Source organism: Manis javanica, chromosome 5, assembly GCF_040802235.1.
Source record: "Manis javanica isolate MJ-LG chromosome 5, MJ_LKY, whole genome shotgun sequence".
Taxonomy (NCBI): domain Eukaryota; kingdom Metazoa; phylum Chordata; class Mammalia; order Pholidota; family Manidae; genus Manis; species Manis javanica.
In genome coordinates this window covers 31,050,198-31,072,417 of record NC_133160.1, presented here as the reverse complement: position 1 = coordinate 31,072,417, position 22,220 = coordinate 31,050,198, and the positions used below count along the sequence as shown (strand labels likewise).

Sequence of the window (22,220 nt, the reverse complement as noted above, 5' to 3'; positions counted from 1 at the left end):
AGGGCCCTCCAAGGATAAACAAGAGGTGGGTAGGCTGTACAACCCTTGTTGGGCAGCCTGATGTAAGGAGCATGTAGGTGCCCTCTTCATGGCTGAAGTCTGTGGTTTTTCAAGGCATTTTATTGTAAGAACTCATTGTAACAGTGGACTCATTTTTGAAACTTTACTTGATAATTATAAACTCGTAATGAAAAATTGTTGCTGTGAAAATTGTGCCAGGCTGTTCAGAATTGAAGCTGCCAACTTCCCAGAGCTCCTTGTCACTCTTACGCTAGAGCTCTTGGCTTACTATTCAGGGGCTCCCCATGAGTGGGTCCTCCCCTGGGGTCCTGGCCCCGTTGTGCCTGGCTCAGTGGCTCGTGGATGCTGTCTTAGGCCCTCGCCTGTTGGCACTTTCACTCCCATTTCCACTAGGTTAGAGTTTAAATCTTTGAGAATAAGTACTATGGAGTAGCACCTAGCCAGTTTCTTCGAAATAGCTGAATTCAAGATGGATTTAAACCCGCTGAGTGACACTTGTTACACATAATTAAAATTATATTCTTTGAATTGTTTAATTTGTTGACATGTTTAGACATAGCCTTTGTGACTAGCTTTTTGGCTATCTTGCATTATGTGGAATTTAAAGATTTCCTTTAAAAAAGCTGTGATTAAAAACTTTATTGTTAAAAGCCCCACAATTAGGTCTTACCTAAGTAATAAGACCTCTGGGACTTTATTATAAAAATGTGAGGTTCCCTTATTCCTGAAGGACCTGCCTTTTAATTATCTTTCAAACAACTTAACTTCCCTTTCATTTGGTTAGCAGTTTGGGAAATATTATTTTACTTATAGACAAGGCTGATAAAATCCAGTATGATTTAAAATGAGTTTTCAGTTTCCTGGAGAGTTACTGTCCCTCTATGTCACCTGTGTAGACACATTTCTAGAGAACATAATAGACTTAAGAGCTCACCACAGGTATATTTTAGTCTTTGAGTATAGAAGCACTTAGAAACTTTCAGTCAGTGCTTTAACTTCACCTAATACATGTTAGAGGATCAAAAGTGCAAGTCCACAGTTATGATTAATAAAGTATCATAGAAACTCTTAAAATATTATATACTGCAAGAAAATGTATCATTGTTACAAAGACGCTATCTAAATTACCTGAATATAAATTTGGTTGTGTTTCTTACTGATTGACTTTAGGAGAGTTTTTTATCTTTAAATGGAAAATATTGAAGCCTAAGAATGTGGATCACTGTGAACCTCGTCTTTTTCAGGAAGACCTCAGTGAACATGTAGTTCAGGGGGACGCCTTTCCCGGACACGTGGGTACAGCATGCCTCTTGTCGTCTACCATTGCTGAGAGTGGGAAGAGTGCTGGAATCCTCACTCTCCCCATCATGAGCAGAAATTCCAGAAAAACAATAGGCAAAGTGAGAGGTGAGCCTGAAGAAGCAGGGTAGCCTACACACGTAAGCAAAGGTTAGAATAGAATTTCAGTTACTTTCAAATTGAGCTTTTGAGAATGGCAAAGATAAAAGTTAATGATTTGTTTTAGAATATTAGCTAATATAGTAACAGTAAGGGACATACCAAATTTCCTGGAAGCTCTACTTTGAGTCAGTTTTGACTTGTTGCTTTTTTTCTATTTTATGGAGATTGATGAAGCTGGTTTGAGTGGTACTTAAATATAGCTGAGCTCATCATGATCTTTTTAATCATCTTTATTTTTGTCCCTCCCGCTTTTTTTCCTGCGAAAGTTGACTATATAGTTATTAAGCCATTACCAGGATACAGTTGTGACATGAAATCTTCATTTTCCAAGTACTGGAAGCCAAGAATACCACTGGATGTTGGACATCGAGGTGCAGGGAATTCTACAACAACTGCTCAGTAAGTTGACTGTTTGAGTGGTGTCAGCATTTGGTAGTTTATGCTTGGTAAGGCTACATTGGTTTGGCCCACCAAAAGCTGAATGATCCTCTTATTATTACCTGGGATTAAATGTAATTTGGTGTTTGAGGTTTCCAATTCATATTATTTAGAGACTAACTCCTGAGATTGCGGTCAGTCTTTCTAATATTCTTCTGAACTGATGATGAGAGAGACATTGAAAGTAGAAAGCCAGGGGGGAAAAGCTTGATGCAGCATCAGCCTGGTGACCCTCGTATGTCTGTTGTGTTCCTGACTTTCGCATGTTGCCCTCTCTCGTCTTGGCTTCCTCACCTGTTCTCTGTCTGGTTTCAGTACTTGCTGGTTTCACACCTACTGGTGTGTCAGCCTTTTCCCATCCCCCAGTACTAAGTCATCTGAGGTTTCACTGCAAGGAACAAGTTTCTCTGTCTCTACTACTTCATGCCATTGCAAAGGATTGTTTCCTGTAATTGGTCACCTCACTTGGAGAAGTCTGTGTTGGTGTAAAATATGTTTACATATTCAGCTTGTAAATCCCTGTAATTGTTAGAGCTTCATTTATGAAATAAATGTATACACCAACCAAGTGATGGTCAGTCTTATTTTTGGAGATGGCAAAATTAGCCTCAAAATAGAGAATGAGTACTGTTTCTGTTGTTGAAAATATAGTTGGCTTATCACATTTGTTTTCTTTTCTATAGTATATAATAATTATATTTCTATGTATTCTCTTTCAGACTTGCTAAAGTTCAAGAAAATACTATTGCATCTTTAAGAAATGCTGCTAGTCATGTAAGTGAGCCTCTTTTTAAACAATTTTGGAATTCTGGTCCAAAGGTAAAACAGTAGAGAAATGTGGGTCTGGGGAGTTTCTCCCAGTCTGCATTAATAGGTTAAATAGGTTAAAAATTTATGCTTCCTATAGTATGTTTCTAAGTGAAGGTAAAGTATTTGTAGACATTTGTATTTAGAACCTAGGTGAAGATTGGGATGAAAACAATAGAATCATAAGCATCTTTATTTTTTTAGATAAATTTTGAGTGATTGGGGCAAGAAAAATGTTCCCCATGAAGCCCTGGTTTTCTAATCATTCAGGTAGTCCTTTGGAGATAATGTTTATAGGAGGATTTGATAGTGATTTTATATAACGCTTAAAAACAAAGTTTGTCAGTTTACATCCTATATACCAACTTGATTATGTTCAGGTTCTTAACTTCTTTCATCTAATTATAAAGGGTTAGTCTGTATTTTAGTTTTTTCAGCAACTGCAACTTGACATTTTTAATCAAAAACCTGAGATTGTACCCTCCCAACTCCCATTCCCCCATGCCCCTGCCAAATTCCTGTGAACCTGAATGAAAAGTCTCATGTTGCAAAATTAACCTAAGGGGAAAATGAAGGAACATCTCATCCTCTTATTTCCACTTTTTCCAGTGACCTCCACATGCCTTAAACTTTGCCATTTAAAAAATAGTTCAGCAAGTAAACTTGATGGTCAGATATTTATCAACTTACAGTGAGTGAACATCTATGTGAAGACATACTTTTTTCATATTTTAACTTCTCTAAAATTGGGATTGGTCTTACAGCTTTTCTTAGCTTTGTGCCATGGTTTGATTGGCACCATTTCCCCCTCCGCTTAGTTGGTATATAAAATGATGCATTTTATAATTCATGACATCTGAGATTATCGTAATTACTTATTGTAAGGATTAAAAATATTGATAGTGGATAGTTTTGTCTTTGTGTTCAAAGGATAATATTAAGGCTATGAGTACGTTGGGCTATAATTCATTATTTGAAACCAGTTTTAGTCCATTATTGCCAACTACTCTAAACATTTTATTAGTATAAACACATGAGAATCCCCATTAAGGAACTTTCAGAGTTTCTGTGCTTTTTGAGAGAGGATATCATTAAGCCATTTTCTTCCACATTCTGATGAAAACCTTTAATTCATATGGATCATATTTTTAAATGTCTTACATTAGTTATTAATGGCTAGTTTGTTTTAATGTTGAAACATATCTTCCAAGATATTTTGGTCTGTTGGCTTATTTCTTAAACCTCACAAATAAATTTTGGGATCAAGTTTTATCTCTTAGTAAGATGATCTTCCTAAAGGATGATGAGAATGTAAAATTAAATATTTTAAACTAAAAAATTATGATTTAATATGCTTAATCATAATAAGGGGTGGTAGGGTTTGTTCTCTTCCCTAGAAATGGTTTGCTTTGTTGTTTTATGTCTAGCTACAATAACAGAAGTAGCTAAGCTTATTTCCTCTTCAGAAATCAAGGAAGTAGGCTCCTTTGGATCTAGTCTGTGATCCATGTGTACTCACAATCATCGAGCACCATGCTGTGACTCAGGATAAGGCGTGGAAACATCTATCCATTACAGAATCCTCAGGCCTTGTTTCCACTCTCTCAGCTGGCTTGCTTTCAATGAGTGCACAAATGTCCATGTCAGTTTATGTTCTTAGTCTTTATTTGGATTAATTTATGTCCGAATGGATCTGACTTAAAAATATACCCTTGACTGTAGTTCCTGTCCTCCTCCTGTTGAGGCTTCTGTCAGGAAATTGGCCATTCTTATTGCTCATTTTCGCTTTGTCTGTCTTTACAGCAGCAGTTGTAGTTTTCTCTTTGATCTGATCACTCAGGGTTTGCGAAGAAAAACTGTAAAGGTCTCTGCTCAAGTGCACCTGGATGCAGACTGCAGCTTACTCTTTCTGCCACCTCATCTTTGAGGTTCAGCTGTCCCACTCAGATGTGCAGGGCAACGGTTGTGAGGTAGCCCTGTGCTCCAGGCTCCTGTTAGGCTCTCTGTCTCCTAACAGCAGTAGTGGACATGACACCTGCGCAGGCTGTCCATTATGGAGTGGCCCCGGGGTATGCTCAAGTAGATTTTTTTTTTGGCCAGGAAATAATTGTGGTGCTATTGCAATTAAGAGAAATATTTGTAATTGCTTTGGGGGAAGAAATTACTTTTTTGAAAAAGCTTGAAGTATAGCATTAAATCATGAAGTTTTATGGTTTTGTAGATAAGTCTCTGATTTTACAGTGATCAATAAATTTCTTATGTCCTTATAGTTTTAGGTATATTGTGACCCAGATTAATGTTTTTCAAATGCTTGTTTCCTTCATTCCTGTCAAGGGTGCAGCCTTTGTAGAATTTGATGTGCATCTTTCAAAAGATTTTGTGCCTGTAGTATATCATGATCTCACATGCTGTTTGACTATGAAAAAGGTATGTTGAAATGCCTTCATTTTAGACTCTCATGGTTAGGTAGAAGGTTTAAAAACTATGAAGTTTGTTTTATATGTGTGTGTATGATTATTTATTAAACAGAGGTGGTCAATTTACTTTCTTGGTGAATTACTGACAATCCTTTCCTCTCTCAAGATCCTATAACACTGAGAGAGTGAGAAGATGGAGATAGTAATAATTTCCTGGAGTAAGGTCTCTCTGCCTGAACTTGCTATTTTATATTGTTTAGCAAACAGACATTCCAAGTCGTTTCCATGTCAGTCTGTCACATCTCTGTTGAGGCAGGAGAGGAAACTCATTGTGTTTGTTTTCTAGCTCCCTTCTATTTCTGCTTCAAGCTTTTTCGTCAGTTAATAGGCTACTATGATTTGGCTAAAGCAGGAAAAGCCACCATGAAAAATAAAATTGGGAAAATTCTTTGGAGCCAGAGAATGGATGGCCTCAGTGTAGGAGCTGGGGAGATAGGAAAAACATTTAAGCCAAGCAGCAATGTTAAGAACTAAGCTTCTAGATCAATACTTTGGTACCTGATGCAATGGAGATTTAAGAAAACAGAGACTAGAGGCAAGGGGACCGGTAATGTGGGCCGAAGGTGAGGTAAGCCTGAACTGGAGTGGAAGTAGGTGAGAATGCAGAGGTAAGCATGATAGAGGGGTAAGTCCAGGAAAATGCATATTGTATCTTAAAAATTGTAATTATTCTTCTAACATAAATCTGATGAGTTATGTAATGTTAAACTTCTGTATGAAGGTTAACCAGCTAGTTTCTCAGATGCTTAAGTTAGGAGGGTTTTTTTTGGCATTTTCTTTAAAACTGTGTTAGGTGTCATTTTCCACTGAGTTGATTTAAAGTTAAGGTGGGTTTGCTAACATGTATAACCCTGTACCACACAACATTCTCTGGTGTGAAAATATGGTAAGGCCCCTGGCTCTGCCTGCTAGTGGATTCTAATCAGTCACATGGGTTCAGATTACTGTGTACAGAAAAGGGCTGTTCCAGCTCTGTGAAATGGTATCAGGAAAGGTGATGGAGGAGTTGTACCTAGTTAGAAGATGGAAGTAGAATAACTAATTAGAAGCAGGGCAGGTTGGTTTTGGGGGAAGAAATTACTTTTTTGAAAAAGCTTGAAGTATAGCATTAAATCATGAAGTTTTATGGTTTTGTAGATAAGTCTCTGATTTTACAGTGATCAATAAATTTCTTATGTCCTTATAGTTTTAGGTATATTGTGACCCAGATTAATGTTTTTCAAATGCTTGTTTCCTTCATTCCTGTCAAGGGTGCAGCCTTTGTAGAATTTGATGTGCATCTTTCAAAAGATTTTGTGCCTGTAGTATATCATGATCTCACATGCTGTTTGACTATGAAAAAAACATGATACAAAGAGAAACAAGGAGGAGTGGTAAAGGGTCTTATTAACCAAGATTGAGGTTAATGGCTCTAATTGTCATTTCTAAAAATCTGTGAGTTAGTTGAAGAATGTTACTGATCTCCCATTTTCACCAGACTTTGTCTTGCTCTTAAGTTGAACTCAAGTGAGTTAATTGGGGAATGAAAGTGACAAATTGTTTGTATTTTCAGTTTTCATTTTTAAGCTAGTAAAATCAATTCATGGTCATTATGAAACTGCAAGTAGTTCAGAAAATTATGAAATGAGAAATAAATCTTCCTTTCCTATTCTTGTTCAATCTCGAAGTGTTTCTTAATAGTTTCTTATGTATCCTTCCCAAGAAACTATGCATATACAGGCTTATACCACATGTATGTGAATGAATATAAATGTAATAAATGTTAGTATATTTGTTGGATTGATAATGTGTTGATGGTACATTAACTCATTTCTTTAAGATTGTGGTGCCCAAACAGTGTGGCATTTGCTATGGCATTAAAATCTAATAAAACAGATTTGCTCATGGGTAAAAATATCTATGCTAGAGGAGTCCCTATTAAGTACAGTTTATAACTAATGAGACAGTTTTTTCATGACTTCGGTGGCTGTTTTTATCCAAATTTAAGTTTAAAGGGTTTAGGAAGTTATTGACAGATATTAGTCTTCACATAGTCTTGCATGTTGATTTCTTTGTCATTTAGCATAGATAATATGTCAAGTAAAATGTGTAGCAGGGTAAGAAATAGGGAAAATGACTGCTTTGCTCTCAGTGTGTCTTAGTGCCACAGCCTCCTCCCAGCTGTTTTTTTTCTTCCAGACATTAAAAACATTCTTTCACCTACAGTAAAAACAAAACAAAAGACAGAATTTAAGAGCTGGGAAGTGGTGTTAGGTAAGAAGGGCTGTCTTGCATGGGCTCACTGTGGCCACCAAACAGTTGTTTTTATCCTTCAGTAAATTGATATATTAGGCCTGTTTAGGTAAAGTGTTCAGGAATAATTTGCGACACATTTTTTTTTCTTTATTTACTTTCTAGAAATTTGATGCTGATCCAGTTGAATTATTTGAAATTCCAGTAAAGGAATTAACATTTGACCAACTCCAGTTGTTAAAGGTAATAATAATAGGAAAAATGTAAACTATCAGTTTTAGAACTGTTCATATTTGTGTATGTATGGTATTATATTCTCTTTGCATATGGAAATGACTATATATTAAGCATACAAAGAGCGTGTGCTTTTGTTTTCTGTTCTGTTAGGAAGAATGGGTCTGTGCTAATCCATCTTGGCTTCTCAACAGTTTCCTTGGACCCTATTGGTTTTTGCATATGCGAAGAGGCTAGGCTATAAGTTTGTGTAGGCCTTAGGAGCCAGCCTTTCTCATCCATAATCTTATGTTGCCTCTCCATCTGCTTGAGCCCTTCTTTATATAACTGTCACAATTTTACAATTGGCATTTTTATGCTATCATTGGTTTTTATACTGATGTTACTATCTAAGACCTTTGTATATTTTGTTGTATCATGTAATTCTCCATGATCTTTCTTCCTGTTCCCATAAATGATCGGTTGAATATAAATGGTTTCCTAACTTAAGAATTTATATTCTTCTTCCTACTTGGGTATTGATCATGCATGATCTTCTGTATATGTCTGCACATATAAAATATATACAGTGGTTTTAGTGCTTATTCTTATGAAACTGATAATTCTAAACTTTATAGTTTTCTCTAGGTTTCTAGCCTTCAGGTTACAGTTCTCAAGTTAACCTTATCATCATAAACTAAAAGTATTTTTTTCTGATTGCATTTTGTGTATGTGTTTTCCAGCTCGCTCATGTGACTGCACTAAAATCTAAAGGTCTGAAAGGTATGTACCAACATGGAAGCACTGTTTTCATTTTGTAGTTAGCATACCTGCAGTTTTTCCTTATTTTAACATACTCTTAGTCATATTAATGAATATTAGTACTGGCTAAATGTAATTTTATAGACATGAAGGCTTTATATTAATTTTAAAATGTGTATGTCATGTGTATAATAACCCTGATTTTTTACTTCTGTGAGATTTTTTAGCTTGATGATCAAAGTACCCATCAGTCCTTTCAAACTTTCTTAACCATTACAAAGTAGAGAATATATTAACTGTAGAATCTGGCCGCAGATCCAGGCATTTGAATCCCCCTTGGCATTCACCAGCTATTACCTTCAGCATGTTGTCCTTAAGCACTCTGTGCCTCAGTTTGCCCAGCATATAAAATGTCTTTGTAATTCCAGTATACTTTCTCCTTGTATGGAACTTCAGAGTCTATGCCATTCATTTGAGGTTTAATGTATCACCTTTTGAGCCCCTTATGTTTGTATATAGCCTGTCTCTTCAACTAGAATGTAAACCTCTCAAGTTTAAGAAAAGTATTTGTATATTCCACAAGACAGTTAAAGTATTCTGCACATAAAGGTACTCGTGAGATGTTTATCTGCAGTTGTGACAACAGGATAGTTGGAAAGCCTTTATGGGGAAATTGTAAAGTGCTAAAGATTCCAAAGATTATCCTCACAGCATAAATATGATTTTATGTGCTTATAGATATTTTATGATTTTTAATAGTAAAATGAATTTTACCTCCAACTTATTCAAGTGGAAAATTTTATATGATTTTGGTCTTTGAATTTTAAACATACAGGGCTTTGTTTTTCTTTTTTAAGAAAAGAAAAACCTGATACTCATTTTTTCCCTTTTGGATAAAAATTCTTTGTATGTCCCAAGATACCTGTTCTGTGTTAAATGGTAATGACAGCAAATGCACAGTAGCAGCTATGAATTCTCATAATTCTAACTTCTGAGTTGACTTTGATATGTAAGTAGAAATCTTAACAAGATGACACAGCTCCTCATTCCACTGAGAAATAACAAATCACTGCTTGTGACTACTTTTTAAAAAGCACTGTTACTGTTTTTATAAGAAAATAATCACTGTTGGGGCCACAGACTATAGTGTTTATATTAAATGTTGCAAACTAGTCTTCATAAAAGGTGCTTATTTCAAAAATGGGAGTTTTAAATACAAGAACCTTAAAAAAACACTACATATGAAAGGATCTCATAATTACTTCAGCATCTCTTTTTTTGCCCTAAGAATTTAGGAAAAGATCTTAGTGATAAAATGGTATTTCATCTTCTGAGTTCTTTTAATTTAAAATTTCAGCATCTGTGGTTGAGGAAGAAAGTTCCTTTTCTGAAAATCAGCCCTTTCCTTCTCTTAAGATGGTAAGTTCCTTAGGAAAACTAAGGCAAGGCTATGTCATTAATTCTGTTATATCTGAATAATTTATTTTGGTCTCTCAAGTGGGTACTAATCCGCTGTGACACATCCACTGGACAACAGTAATATAAACTGATGCTTTTTAGAGAAGATACATTTTTGTGTTGTTTACCTGTGAAACTTTTTTTTTTAAAGACTAACTTACCTGCTCGAATGAATAAAAACTCCTACTTCAGTGGGTTAATGTGTTAAGAATAGGAAGCTGGCATAATTCTGTGTATAAACAGGAAAGAGAGGGCACAGAAAATGACATGGAGAGAGATGCAGTGGTAGGGTAGCATTTTTATAGTATTGAAGACTGTTCCTCAGCTTTGGACAGAAAGAAGATCTCTAACCAAAGACAATATAGGTATGTTGGTTACTTAAAATGAGACTCAAAGTTCAAGAATTCACTCTGAGAAAATACAACAAAAACTAGCATGAGGCTTTAAAACCTAGACACAGTTCATACAGGAATCTGCTTGACAACATCAGGCACGCCTATGTGGTCACCAGCCCCTCTCTGTGACCATACTGGGGCTGCTTTTGCTTCTGCTGGTTCCATTTCCTAACTTGTGCTCTCTCCATTGCCTTTTTCTGGTGATGTCAGATGCAGAGATTGCTTAGCCAAAAGTGGATAATTTCAGTTTATCATGATTACTCACTCCACAGAAAGGAAGCTACAGAAGAGCTCCTAACATGGACATTGTTCTAGTGCTTCAAACAGGAATTGAATGATTTTTCAAGTATTTCTGAAGCCCAGCTAAGTAAAGTCATTTCTTCTAGTCCAAAATTCTGAAATCATTTGGTTTTTAGAAATCTCACAATTTCTAAGAACAGAAATATAATTTAAAGAAAATGTGTATCAAATGTGTAACAGTGTTTACTAAGCCAAACAAGTTAAACACACTCTCATTTATTCACTCACTTTACCATCACTGTAATCACAAAAAATTTTTAAACCAAAAATCGCCCAAATACAGTCTCAGTGTAAAGGAGAATCTTTCTGTGAATTTGATGTCAGCAATCTCAATAGTAGTATATGCTATTGTCCTTATTTTTCAACGTTTGCATCAGTCCAATAAAAATATGACAGATACGTTAAATAAGTTTAAAGGTACCAGAAGAAGGTCAGAAGCCCCACATGAAATTGAGTACGACCATTTTAGGTAATGTACTTTCCATGCATCTGGTTAGTATAGACCCAAGACTAGATACCAGGTCACCAAACTCTCAATTTGTGTTCTTGCCATTTATGTTATTCTGCTAGTATGCTTTTATTAGCTGTTTCATAAAATGAAATGCCATATATACCACACATATTAAATGATTTCTAAACTTGTCAAATAAATTGAAGTTAAAAACATAATCTGTTTCAGATTTTCCCCTGAGTATACCTATGTATTTGCCTGGCCTTCATGTTTGTTTAAAGACCAAACAAGTCAGTCTTTATAGGTTAATAACCAATCTTCATATATATTCAATTTAATTTTCTAGTTATACTGCTAAAATAGTCTTATTTCCAAGTGCCTAGATAATTAGGTGCAGATAATGACAGGCTTTGGCATATTCTTTCATTTGGAGATAATGTCTCTTCAGAGGGTTCCCAGTATGGTATTTTTTAGGCATTGCCACCTTCAAAACAAGCTAGAAATCATAATTTTTCATTTAATCATATCTTAGTACAAGAGATTGACATACATGAATGCAATTCCAAAAATGACACGCGTTTTCTTAAATTCATGGGTTGCCTGTCTTACATGAGTTCACTTGGATGTCCAATAGTGATGGTAAAAAGGATTGTAGGTTAAGGATCCATCTTTGTGGTGTAGTGATCAGTTGTCAGAGTTGTTGCCTAAGACTACTGCTTTTGCTGTTCAGTCTCTTTCAACTTTCTTATTTGACTTAATCATCAACCAGATTGTCAGTTTGAGTTTGAGAAAAGATGGTTATGCCAAAGGCACAAAACATTTTATCCTAACTGTGGTATGTTATCTTACAGATTACTTTTTGTAATAATTCTGTTTTCCTTTTTTTCTTCTCCTATTCTCCCATTCATCTCACCAAAAATAAAACAAAATTCACCACCACCAAACAAAACTCTAGGTTTTAGAGTCTTTGCCAGAAGATGTAGGTTTCAACATAGAAATAAAGTGGATCTGCCAGCAAAGGGTATGTAATCTGATGTGACACATTCTTGTTCTCCACCGTCCCATTTCTTTAAATGCCTTCGTTCTTTGTTTTAATGGAGTAAGTGAACTGAAATATTACAGCTTCTTCCAGCAAGCACAGTGCTTATTGGACCTTTTTAATAAAGCATATTTTGTACTTACACTAATATGTGAGTACTTAAAAGTAGTGATGAGTGTATTATACTATAAATTTCAGTTCATATGTGTCTTATGTGTACATTATTATGGATGGTGTCTAGGCATACTTACAAAGTGATCAGTGAGAACTTGACCAGACAGAACATTATAACTCTGGTTTTTGTTCCCTTCCCCATCTAAGCATATATTTTTAATAATTTTCTAAGCAGTTTTTGTAAAGTGGCAATAAGTAGTAATAACCAGGAAAAGAAATTTCTTCGAAATGTGTTTTAAATCAATCTCAGATTTAAGTGTTCTTTTGTTCAACAATTATATATTGAAATGCTGCTATTGGCCTGGCAGTTTCTGGGTGCTGGAGTCAAGTAGTCAACAAAATGGAATAAAGCCTTGCCTTCCTGGAACTTAAGTTCCAGCTAAGGAGAACAACTGACTGTTGAATTTTACCGATGAGGGCATGTGTAAATGAAGGGGATGCATTGTTAGAGGTGGTTCATTCAGGTGTAATGTTGGCAACTGGAGCAGTGCTCTGGAATTTGTTTTGGTCAGAATAATCTATAACTGCCTTAAATCATGTCTTCTAAGTAGCTATTTATCATAAACTAGCTGGTCCTGGTTAGTGCAGTGAGTGCTCAGCAAAATTTTTCTTAACAAGTGACTATTAGTTTTCCGAGCTTTTAGAATTATTATTATTTTTTTGGTATCATTAATCTACAGTTACATGAGGAACATTATGTTTACTGACTCACCCCTTCACCAAGTCCTCCCCACAAACCCCATTACAGTCACTGTCCATCACCATAGTAAGATGCTGTAGAATCACTACTTGTCTTCTCTGTGTTGCATAGCCCTCCCTGTGCCTCTCCTCACATTATACATGCTAATCGTAATACCCCCTTTCTCTTCCCTTCACTTATCCCTCCCTTCCCACCCATCGTCCCAGTCCCTTTCCCTTTGGTAACTATTAGTCCATTCTTAGGTTCTGTGATTCTGCTGCTGTTTTGTTCCTTCAGTTTTTCCTTTGTTCTTATATTCCACATATGAGTGAAATCATTTGGTACTTGTCTTTCTCTGCCTGACTTATTGCACTGAGCATAAAACCCTCTAGCTCCATCCAGGCAAATGGTAGGATCTGTTTTTTTCTTATGGTTGTGTAATATTCCATTGTGTATATGTACCACATCTTCTTTATCCATTCATCTACTGTTGGACATTTAGGTTGCTTCCATATCTTGGCTATTGTAAACAGTGCAGCGATAAACATAGGGGTGCATCTTTTTCAAACTGGAGTGCTGCATTCTTAGGGTAAATTCCTAGAAGTGGAATTTCTGGGTCAAATGGTATTTCTATTTTGAGCATTCTGAGGAACCTCCCTACTGCTTTCCACAATGGTTGAACTAGTTTACATTCCCACCAGCAGTGTAGGAGAGTTCCCCTTTCTCCACAACCTCGCCAACATTTGTTGTTGTTTGTCTTTTCGATGATGGCGATCCTTACTGGTGTGAGGTGATATCTCATTGTGGTTTTAATTTGCATTTCTCTGATGATTAGTAATGTGGAGCATCTTTTCATGTGCCTGTTGGTCATCTGGATTTCTTCTTTAGAGAACTGTCTATTCAGCTCCTCTGCCCATTTTTAACTGGATTATTTGCTTTTTCTTTGTTGAGGTGTGTGAGCTCTTTATATATTTTAGATGTCAATCCTTTATCGGATCTGTCATTTATGAATATGTTCTCCCATACTGTAGGATACCTTTTTGTTCTACTGGTGGTGTCCTTTGCTGTACAGAAGCTATTCAGCTTGATATAGTCCCATTTGTTCATTTTTGCTTTTGTTTCCCTTGTCCGGGGAGATAAGTCCATGAAGAAGTCACTGATGTTTATGTCCAGGAGATTTTTGCCTATGTTTTTTTCTAAGAGTTTTATGGTTTCATGACTTACATTCAGGTCTTTGATCCATTTCTAATTGTATGGGGTTAGACAATGATCCAGTTTCATTCTCTTACATGTAGTTGTCCAGTTTTGCCAACACCAAGAAGAGGCTGTCATTTCCCCATTGTATGCCCATGGCTCCTTTTCATATATTAATTGACCATATATGTTTGGGTTAATGTCTGGAATCTATTCTCTTACACTGTTCTGTGGGTCTGTTCTTGTGCCAGTACCAAATTATCTTGATTATTGTGGCTTTGTAGTAGAGCTGGAAGTTGCAGAGCGAGATACCCCCACTTTATTCTTCTTTCTCAGGATTGCTTTGGCTCTTCAGGGTCTTTGGTGTTTCCATATGAATTTTTGAACTATTTGTTCCAGTTCATTGAAGAATGCTGTTGGTAATTTGGTAGGGATTGCATTGAATCTGTATATTGCTTTGGGCAGGATGGCCATTTTGACAACATTAATTCTTCCTAGCCAAGAGCATGGGATGAGTTTCCATTTGTCAGTGTCTTCTTTAATTTCTCTTAAGAGTGTCTTGCAGTTTTCAGGGTATAGGCCTTTCACTTCCTTGGTTAGGTTTATTCCTAGGTATTTTATTCTTTTTGATGCAATTGTGAATGGAATTGTTTTCCTGATTTCTCTTTCTGTTAGTTCATTGTTAGTGTATAGGAAAGCCACAGATTTCTGTGTATTAATTTTGCATCCTGCAACTTTGCTGGATTCTGATATTAGTTGTAGTAGTTTTGGAGTGGAGTCTATAGGGTTTTTTATCTACAGTATCATGTCATCTGCAAATAGTGACAGTTTGACTTCTTCTTTACCAATCTGGATGCCTTGTATTTCTTTGTTTTGTCTAATTGCCATGGCTAGGACCTCCAGTGCTATGTTGAATAACAGTGGGGAGAGTGGGCATCCCTATCTTGTTCCCGATCTTAGAGGAAAAGCTTTCAGCTTCTCATTTGTTAAGTATGATGTTGGCTGTGGGTTTATCATATATGGCCTTTATTATGTTGAGGTACGTGCCCTCTATGCCCATTTTGTTGAGAGTTTTTACCATGAATGGGTGTTCAATTTTGTAAAATGCTTTTTCAGCATTTATGGAGATGATCATGTGGTTTTTGTCCTTTTTGTTGATGTGGTGGATGATGTTGATGGATTTTCGAATGTTGTACCATCCTTGCATCCCTGGGATGAATTCCACTTGGTCATGGTGTATGATCCTCTTGATGTATTTTTGAATTTGGTGGTGCTAATATTTTGTTGAGTATTTTTGCATCTACGTTCATCAGGGATATTGGTCTGTAGTTTTCTTTTTTGCTGGGGTCTTTGCCTGGTTTTGGTATTAGGGTGATGTTGGCTTCATAGAATGAGTTTGGGAGTATTCCCTCCTCTTCTATTTTTTGGAAAACTTTAAGGAGAATGGGTATTATGTCTTCTCTGTATGTCTGATAAAATTCTGTGGCAAATCCATCTGGCCTGGGGATTTTGCTCTTGGGTAGTTTTTTGATTACCGCTTCAATTTTGTTGCTGATAATTGGTCTGTTTAGATTTTCTGTTTCTTCTTTGGTCAGTCTTGGAAGGTTGTATTTTTCTAGGAAGTTGTCCATTTCTCCTAGGTTTTCCAGCTTGTTAGCATATAGGTTTTCATAGTGTTCTCTAATAATTCTTTGTATTCCTGTGGGGTCCCTCGTGATTTTTCCTTTCTCATTTCTGATTCGGTTGATGTGTGTTGATTCTCTTTTTCTCTTAAGAAGTCTGGCTAGGGCTTTATCTATTTTGTTTTTTTCTCAAAGAACCAGCTCTTGGTTTCATTGATTTTTTCTATTGTTTTTTTCTTCTCAATTTTATTTATTTATTCTCTGATCTTTATTGTATCCCTCCTTCTGCTGATTTTAGGCCTCGTTTGTTCTTCTTTTTCCAGTTTTGATAATTGTGACATTAGACTTCATTTGGGATTGTTCTTCCTTCTTTAAATATGCCTGGATTGCTATATACTTTCCTCTTAAGACTGCTTTTGCTGCATCCCACAGAAGTTGGGGCTTTGTGTTGTTGTTGTCATTTGTTTCCATATATTGCTTGATCTCTATTTTAATTTGGTCGTTGATCCATTGATTATTTAGGAGCATGTTGTTAAACCTCCATTTGTTTGTGAGCCTTTTTGCTTTCTTTGTACAATTTATTTCTAGTTTTATACCTTTGTGGTCTGAGAAGTTGGTTGGTAGAATTTCAGTCTTTTTTAATTTACTGAGGCTCCTTTTGTGGCCTATGCTGGAGAATGTTTCATGTACACTTGAGAAGAATGTGTATCCTGCTGCTTTGGAGTGTAGAGTTCTATGGATGTCTATTAGGTCCATCTATTGTAGTGTGTTGTTCAGTGCCTCTGTGTCCTTAACTTATTTTCTGTCTGGTGGATCTGTCCTTTGGAGTGAGTGGTGTGTTGAAGTCTCCTAAAACGAATGCATTGCATTCTGTTTCCTCCTTTAATTCTGTTAGTATTTGTTTCACATATTTTGGTGCTCCTGTATTGGGTGCATATATATTCATAATGGTTATATCCTCTTGTTGGACTGACCCCTTTATCATTATGTAATGTCCTTCTTTATCTCTTGTTACTTTCTTTGCTTTGAAGTCTATTTTGTCTGATAGTAGTACTGCAACACCTGCTTTTTTCTCCCTGTTGTTTGCATGAAATATCTTTTTCCATCCCTTGACTTTTAGTCTGTGCATGTTTTTGGGTTTGAAGTGAGTCTCTTATAGGCAGCTTATAGATGGGTCTTGCTTTTTTGTCCATTCTATTACTCTATGTTATTTGATTGGTGCATTCAGTCCATTTAGGGTGATTATTGAAAGATCTGTACTTATTGTCATTGCAGGCTTTAGATTCATGGTTACCAGAGGTCCAAGGTTAGCTTCTTCACTATCTTACTATCTAACTGAACTCACTTTTTGAGCTGTTATAAACACTGTCTGATGATTCTTTGTTTCTCTCACTTCATATTCCTCCTCCATTCTTTATATGCTGGGTGTTTTGTTTTGTGCTCTTTTGTGTTTCCTATGACTGCTTTTGTTGGTAGTTCATTTTATTTTTTGCCTCTAGTTAGTATTTGGTCGGTCTGCTTTCTGTGCTGTGATTTAATTTTCTCTGGTGACATCTATTTAGCCTTAGGAGTGTTTCCATCTAGAGCAGTTCCACTAGAATACCCTGTAGAGGTGGTTTGTGAGAGGCCAATTCCCTCAACTTTTGCTTGTCTGGAAATTGTTTAATTCCTCCTTCATATTTAAATGATAATCATGCTGGATACAGTATCCTTGGTTCAAGGTCCTTCTGTTTGATTGCATTAAATATATCATGCCATTCTCTTCTGGCCTGTAAGGTTTCTGTTGAAAAGTCTGATGATAGCCTGATGGGTTTTCCTTTGGAGGTGACCTTTTTTTCTCTCTCTGGCTGCCTTTAATACTCTGTCCTTGTCCTTGATCTTTTTAATTATTATGTGTCTTGGTGTTGTCCTCCTTGGGTCCCTTGTATTGGGAGTTCTGTGTGCCTCTGTGGTCTGAGCAACTGTTTCCTCCCCCAGTTTGGGGACTTTTTCAGCAATTATTTCTTCAAATACACTTTCTATCCTTTTTTCTCTCTCTTCTTCTTCTGGTATCCCTATAATGCAAATATTGTTCTGTTTGTATTGGTCATACAGTTCTCTTAATATTCTTTCATTCTGGAGATCCTTTTATCTCTCTCTGCCTCAGCTTCTCTGTATTCCTGTTCTCTGATTTCTCTGATTTCTTTTCCATAACGGCTTCTTGCATCTCGTCCATTCTGCTTTTAAGTCCTTCCAAAGATTGTTTTATTTCTGTATTCCCCCTCCCAACTTTATCTGTTAGCTCTTGCATTTTTCTCTGCAGCTCCATCAGCATGGTTATGACCTTTATTTTGAATTCTTTTTCAGGAAGATTGGTTAAATCTATCTCCTCAGGTTCCCTCTCAGGGGATGTCTGGGTTATCCTTGTCTGTATCAAATTCTTCTGCTTTTTTATGATAATAGAGGTAGTCGTACGCAGTTGGTGTGTGTGTCAGCTGGGAGAACAAAGTCCCTTCCTGCTTGTCTGTCGCTTTCCCTTCCTGTGAGAACCGCGACCCCTAGTGGCTTGTGCTTGGCAGCTGCGCACCGACGGGGCCTCTGAGTCTGGCCCTGGCCCCTGCAGAGGAGGCTCTGTGTAGTTGCTGTGGACCCAGTCGCTCTTAGGCTGCTCCCCTGCTATGGCAGGGCCGCGCCAGAGGGGGAATGGACGGGAGGCTGTTTATCGCCATGGGTCCTCAGAGCTGCACTGCCTCCCAGAGGGTTAGGGCACCCGGAGTTTCCTGGGATTCCCAGCTGCTAGGCTGTGTGTGCTGGGACGCTTTCATCCAGCTGTGAGGCCCCTGTCCCTTTAAGACTTTCAAAAAGCACTTGCTTTTCTTTCGTCCCAAAAGCGTCAGCTGCGGGGACTCGCTCACATATTTTACTGTTCCGTTTCCCTAGTATCCAGCACACCACACACTGTGTGTCTGCGCTCCTGGTGAGGCAGACTAGGGCTGGGTATTTAGTAGTCCTGGGCTCCCTCTCCCTCCCAGCTCCAACTCCTCTCCTCCCGCCAGGGAGCTAGGGTGGGGGGAGCGCTTGGGTCCTGACGGGCCGTGGCTTGTATCTTACCTCCTTTGTGAGGCTCTGGGTTCTCGCAGGTGTAGATGTAGCCTGGCCGTTGTACTGTATCTTCTGGTCTCTCTTTTAGGAATAGTTGTATTTGTTGTATTTTCAAAAATATATATGGTTTTGGGAGGAGATTTCCATTGCCCTACTCATGCTGCCATCTTGGCTCCTCTCTAGAATTATTTTAATGACTAGTATTTAAAATGTTTAACACATTTGAATATCAGCAGGGCTCTTGATATCTTAGCTATAATTTAGAGAATTATTTTTATTATCTGTTGAGGGTACTTGATATGCCTAAGGCCTGAGGAATGAGATTTTTAACTGGCAACTCATAATTGCCAGGGTTTTTTTTTTAATGAGTTAGCAAATGAAGTCTTCTTGTCCTATTGTTTATGAAAATTATATAAAAATATTGTAAAGTCTTAATAGATTGCAAATTTCCATATTTTACTAAAGCAAAATTCTAGTGATGGTATAATCGCTTTGCATATGAGTGTCTCTACGTGTATTGGGACAGCTGCGCCATCACTTGGTAGCTGTGTGGAAAGTCACTTAATCTTTTTAGGCCTTTGCTTTCCTCATCTTTAAAATAAGAGTTGGACCAACACTGATTCTAGGGTATTTTAATAACTTTGATTTTCCTATTTCTTCCACAAAGGATGGAATGTGGGATGGTAACTTATCAACATACTTTGACATGAATCTGTTTTTGGATATAATTTTAAAAACTGTCTTAGAACATTCTGGGAAGAGGAGAATAGTGTTTTCTTCATTTGATGCAGATGTTTGCACCATGTGAGTAATACTCAGTTTTTTTGTCCTGTACTCTTAGACCCTAGCTGGGGCTTAGGGTACAAAACTGTGGCTGGAGGGGGGGAAGCTGCCCAGACCTCTCCCTTGATTAGTCCTCTCAGTCAGGGTACATGTATTCTCACACCCTTCAGGACTCCCTGCTGGGATGCGCTCCATGCCCACTCAGTCCCAGTACCTCATGCCCTGTGTTTCATTTTGCAGGTGTGTAATGTTGTACTTAAAATTGTAGGCCCTCGAGGGCTTTCATCTTGCCCATTTCTGAGAATATTTTAGCTCTTGTATAGAATAATTAAAAATCCTTCTGTTTTTGACTAAAGGGTGCAATGCATGTTAATGGTGGTTATATCTTAGTGATGGGATTAACTCCTTTTCTTTCTTTCTTTATATTTTTAGTATTTTCTGTAATTACCTCCCTGTTGAGTAGTTTTAAAATGGTCTTTTTTAGGGTTCGGCAAAAGCAGAACAAATATCCCATATTATTTTTGACTCAAGGAAGATCTGATATTTACCCTGAACTCATGGACCTCAGATCTCGAACAACCCCCATTGCAATGAGCTTTGCACAGTTTGAAAATTTGCTGGTAAGTTATGTTTGCATTTTTTAAGAAATGTTTTAGAGCAGTAGTAAGATTTCATGATTACTTTGTACAGCTAATTACTAGTTTTACATGTATCACAAGCATAGGTTAAAATGAAGATACTAGGTCTCTGAATGAGAAGCAATTAAATGAACAACATAAAATATTTTCTTGCAGGCCTCTGTTAAGTAAGTTTTGTAGCTTAGTTTTCTGAATGGCTTTTATGAATCATCTAAAATGATTAGACTGTAAACTAGTTTGATAAAATAAATTTTAAGAAACAAATTCTAACATTTTCTTTCCCTGCCTGCTCTCCTTTGGAGAGCACTGATCTAGAGTTATGACTATTTCATATTTGCAGTTAATAAGTTAACCTTTCCTGAGTAACTTATTTTTCTTCTTTTAGGGTATAAATGCACACAGTGAAGACCTGCTGAGAAATCCATCTTATATTCAAGAGGCAAAAGCTAAGGGACTAGTCATATTTTGTTGGGGTGATGATACCAATGATCCTGAAAACAGAAAGAAATTGAAGGAATTTGGAGTTAATGGTCTAATTTATGATAGGTACTTGTTTTTCATGAAAAATTTTCATGGATTGTTAGGAAAAAAGTAGCTTTCATCTGATAGAATTGTAAATAACATGAAGCTTAGTTAAGCGAAAATTCTGTAGTTCAGTCTGAGGTTTATCTTAACATTTATCAGTGGAATTTTTTGAACTTCAGAGTATGCTACAGTCACTGGGAGTCTTGTTAAAAATTCAGGTGACTGAGCCCTAACCTAGATTACTAAGTCATCTTGGGGTAGGGGTGGCTATCTGCCCCAGACCTCTTCTCTCTGTATACCAGCTTTCTTTGTGATCTCATCCAATTCCATGACATTCCATACTTTCATATGTAGTCCCAAATTTTTAGGTCTCCCACTCAGACCTTTCCCCTGACTTGTAAGCTTTTATATCCAGCTATCAAGGGCTGTTCTGTAGACTTCCTGATTTCAATAAATGACAACTTTTTCCATTTACTCAGGCCAAATCCTCCAAGTCTTTTATGACTGTTACTTACTCATACCATAAGTCCATGCAAAATCTTAATTGTTTTCAGCATATGCCTGGAATCCCTGTATACACTAGGATTCTTACTATTGTCACTCTCCACTGAGCCCCCTCATTTCACATGTGGATCACTGAAGGAGCCTGCTCCCTGGTGACTGCCTCCACTACGGCCTCCCTGCTGTCTGTCGTAAGCACGGCAGCCTGAGGGAAACCAACTCTGATGTTACTACTTAAAACTCTCCAGGATTTTGTCTCACCTAGAGTAAAATCCAAGGTCCTTAATAAGGCTCTATGAGAGCTGATTGCCATCCCCATCACACTCTTCTCCTCGCTGACCTGTTCTCTGGCACCCTCTTCCCACTGGCCCCCTGAGAAAGATTCTAGAATGACTGAAACGTTACCTTCTCAGTAAAGCCTTCCCTGAACATCCTAATTCAAATAACAACCTCCACTCAATGGTGCACTTTCTGACTTTTCTCCACAGCATTTGTTACCATCTGATGAACCTGCGTACCTAATAAATGTTCTTGTTTCTTTTCTCCTGGACCTTCTTTCCCAATCCACCCCACCCCAACCCCAGTACACTCATACAAACGTAAGTTCCTTGAGGGCAAGTCTCTTTGCCTGTTTTGTTCACTGCTGTATCTGCAGGGGTTAGAACAATGTGTTATAAATAGTAGGAACTCAAATATTTGTTCAACATCTTTTTCTTTTTTTATAAGCTCCCTGGATGTTTATGATACAAGTTTAATAGTCACTAATCTGAGAGATGAAAAGGGTGTTTAATATAAAACATTTTGGGTTAGAAGGGATATTGTTTACTCTGCTTAAGACTTGCAGGCTTGCTAATAATACTTGAGCAACATTATACAGAATAAATGATGAAATACCAGCCTGCTTTTAAAAATACTTCCCTTGGATTTAATTCATTTTCCTGTTTGTCTGTAAAGTTATATCACTTTCTT

General features: G+C 37.1%; 1 protein-coding gene across 6 annotated transcripts in view; it reads left to right on the top strand.

The window, feature by feature from the left end:
* The window catches only part of GPCPD1 (glycerophosphocholine phosphodiesterase 1), a 63,489-nt gene that overhangs the window by 25,754 nt on the left and 15,515 nt on the right, over positions 1-22,220 (top strand). For 5 of the 6 annotated variants that reach the window (XR_005061159.2, XR_005061160.2, XM_017652670.3 and 2 more), the window contains exons 9-19: positions 1,266-1,428; positions 1,749-1,881; positions 2,640-2,694; positions 5,062-5,154; positions 7,602-7,679; positions 8,393-8,432; positions 9,769-9,830; positions 11,971-12,036; positions 19,472-19,608; positions 20,072-20,207; positions 20,611-20,771. Coding sequence is in view for 3 of the 6 variants with exons in the window: in XM_017652670.3 (XP_017508159.1) it covers positions 1,266-1,428; positions 1,749-1,881; positions 2,640-2,694; positions 5,062-5,154; positions 7,602-7,679; positions 8,393-8,432; positions 9,769-9,830; positions 11,971-12,036; positions 19,472-19,608; positions 20,072-20,207; positions 20,611-20,771 (1,124 nt within the window). In the remaining 3 variants the exon portion in view is untranslated. Of the gene's footprint in view, positions 1-1,265; positions 1,429-1,748; positions 1,882-2,639; positions 2,695-5,061; positions 5,155-7,601; positions 7,680-8,392; positions 8,433-9,768; positions 9,831-11,970; positions 12,037-19,471; positions 19,609-20,071; positions 20,208-20,610; positions 20,772-21,739; positions 21,851-22,220 lie in introns of all 6 variants that reach the window. The other variant, XR_012131522.1, reaches the window with a different exon arrangement.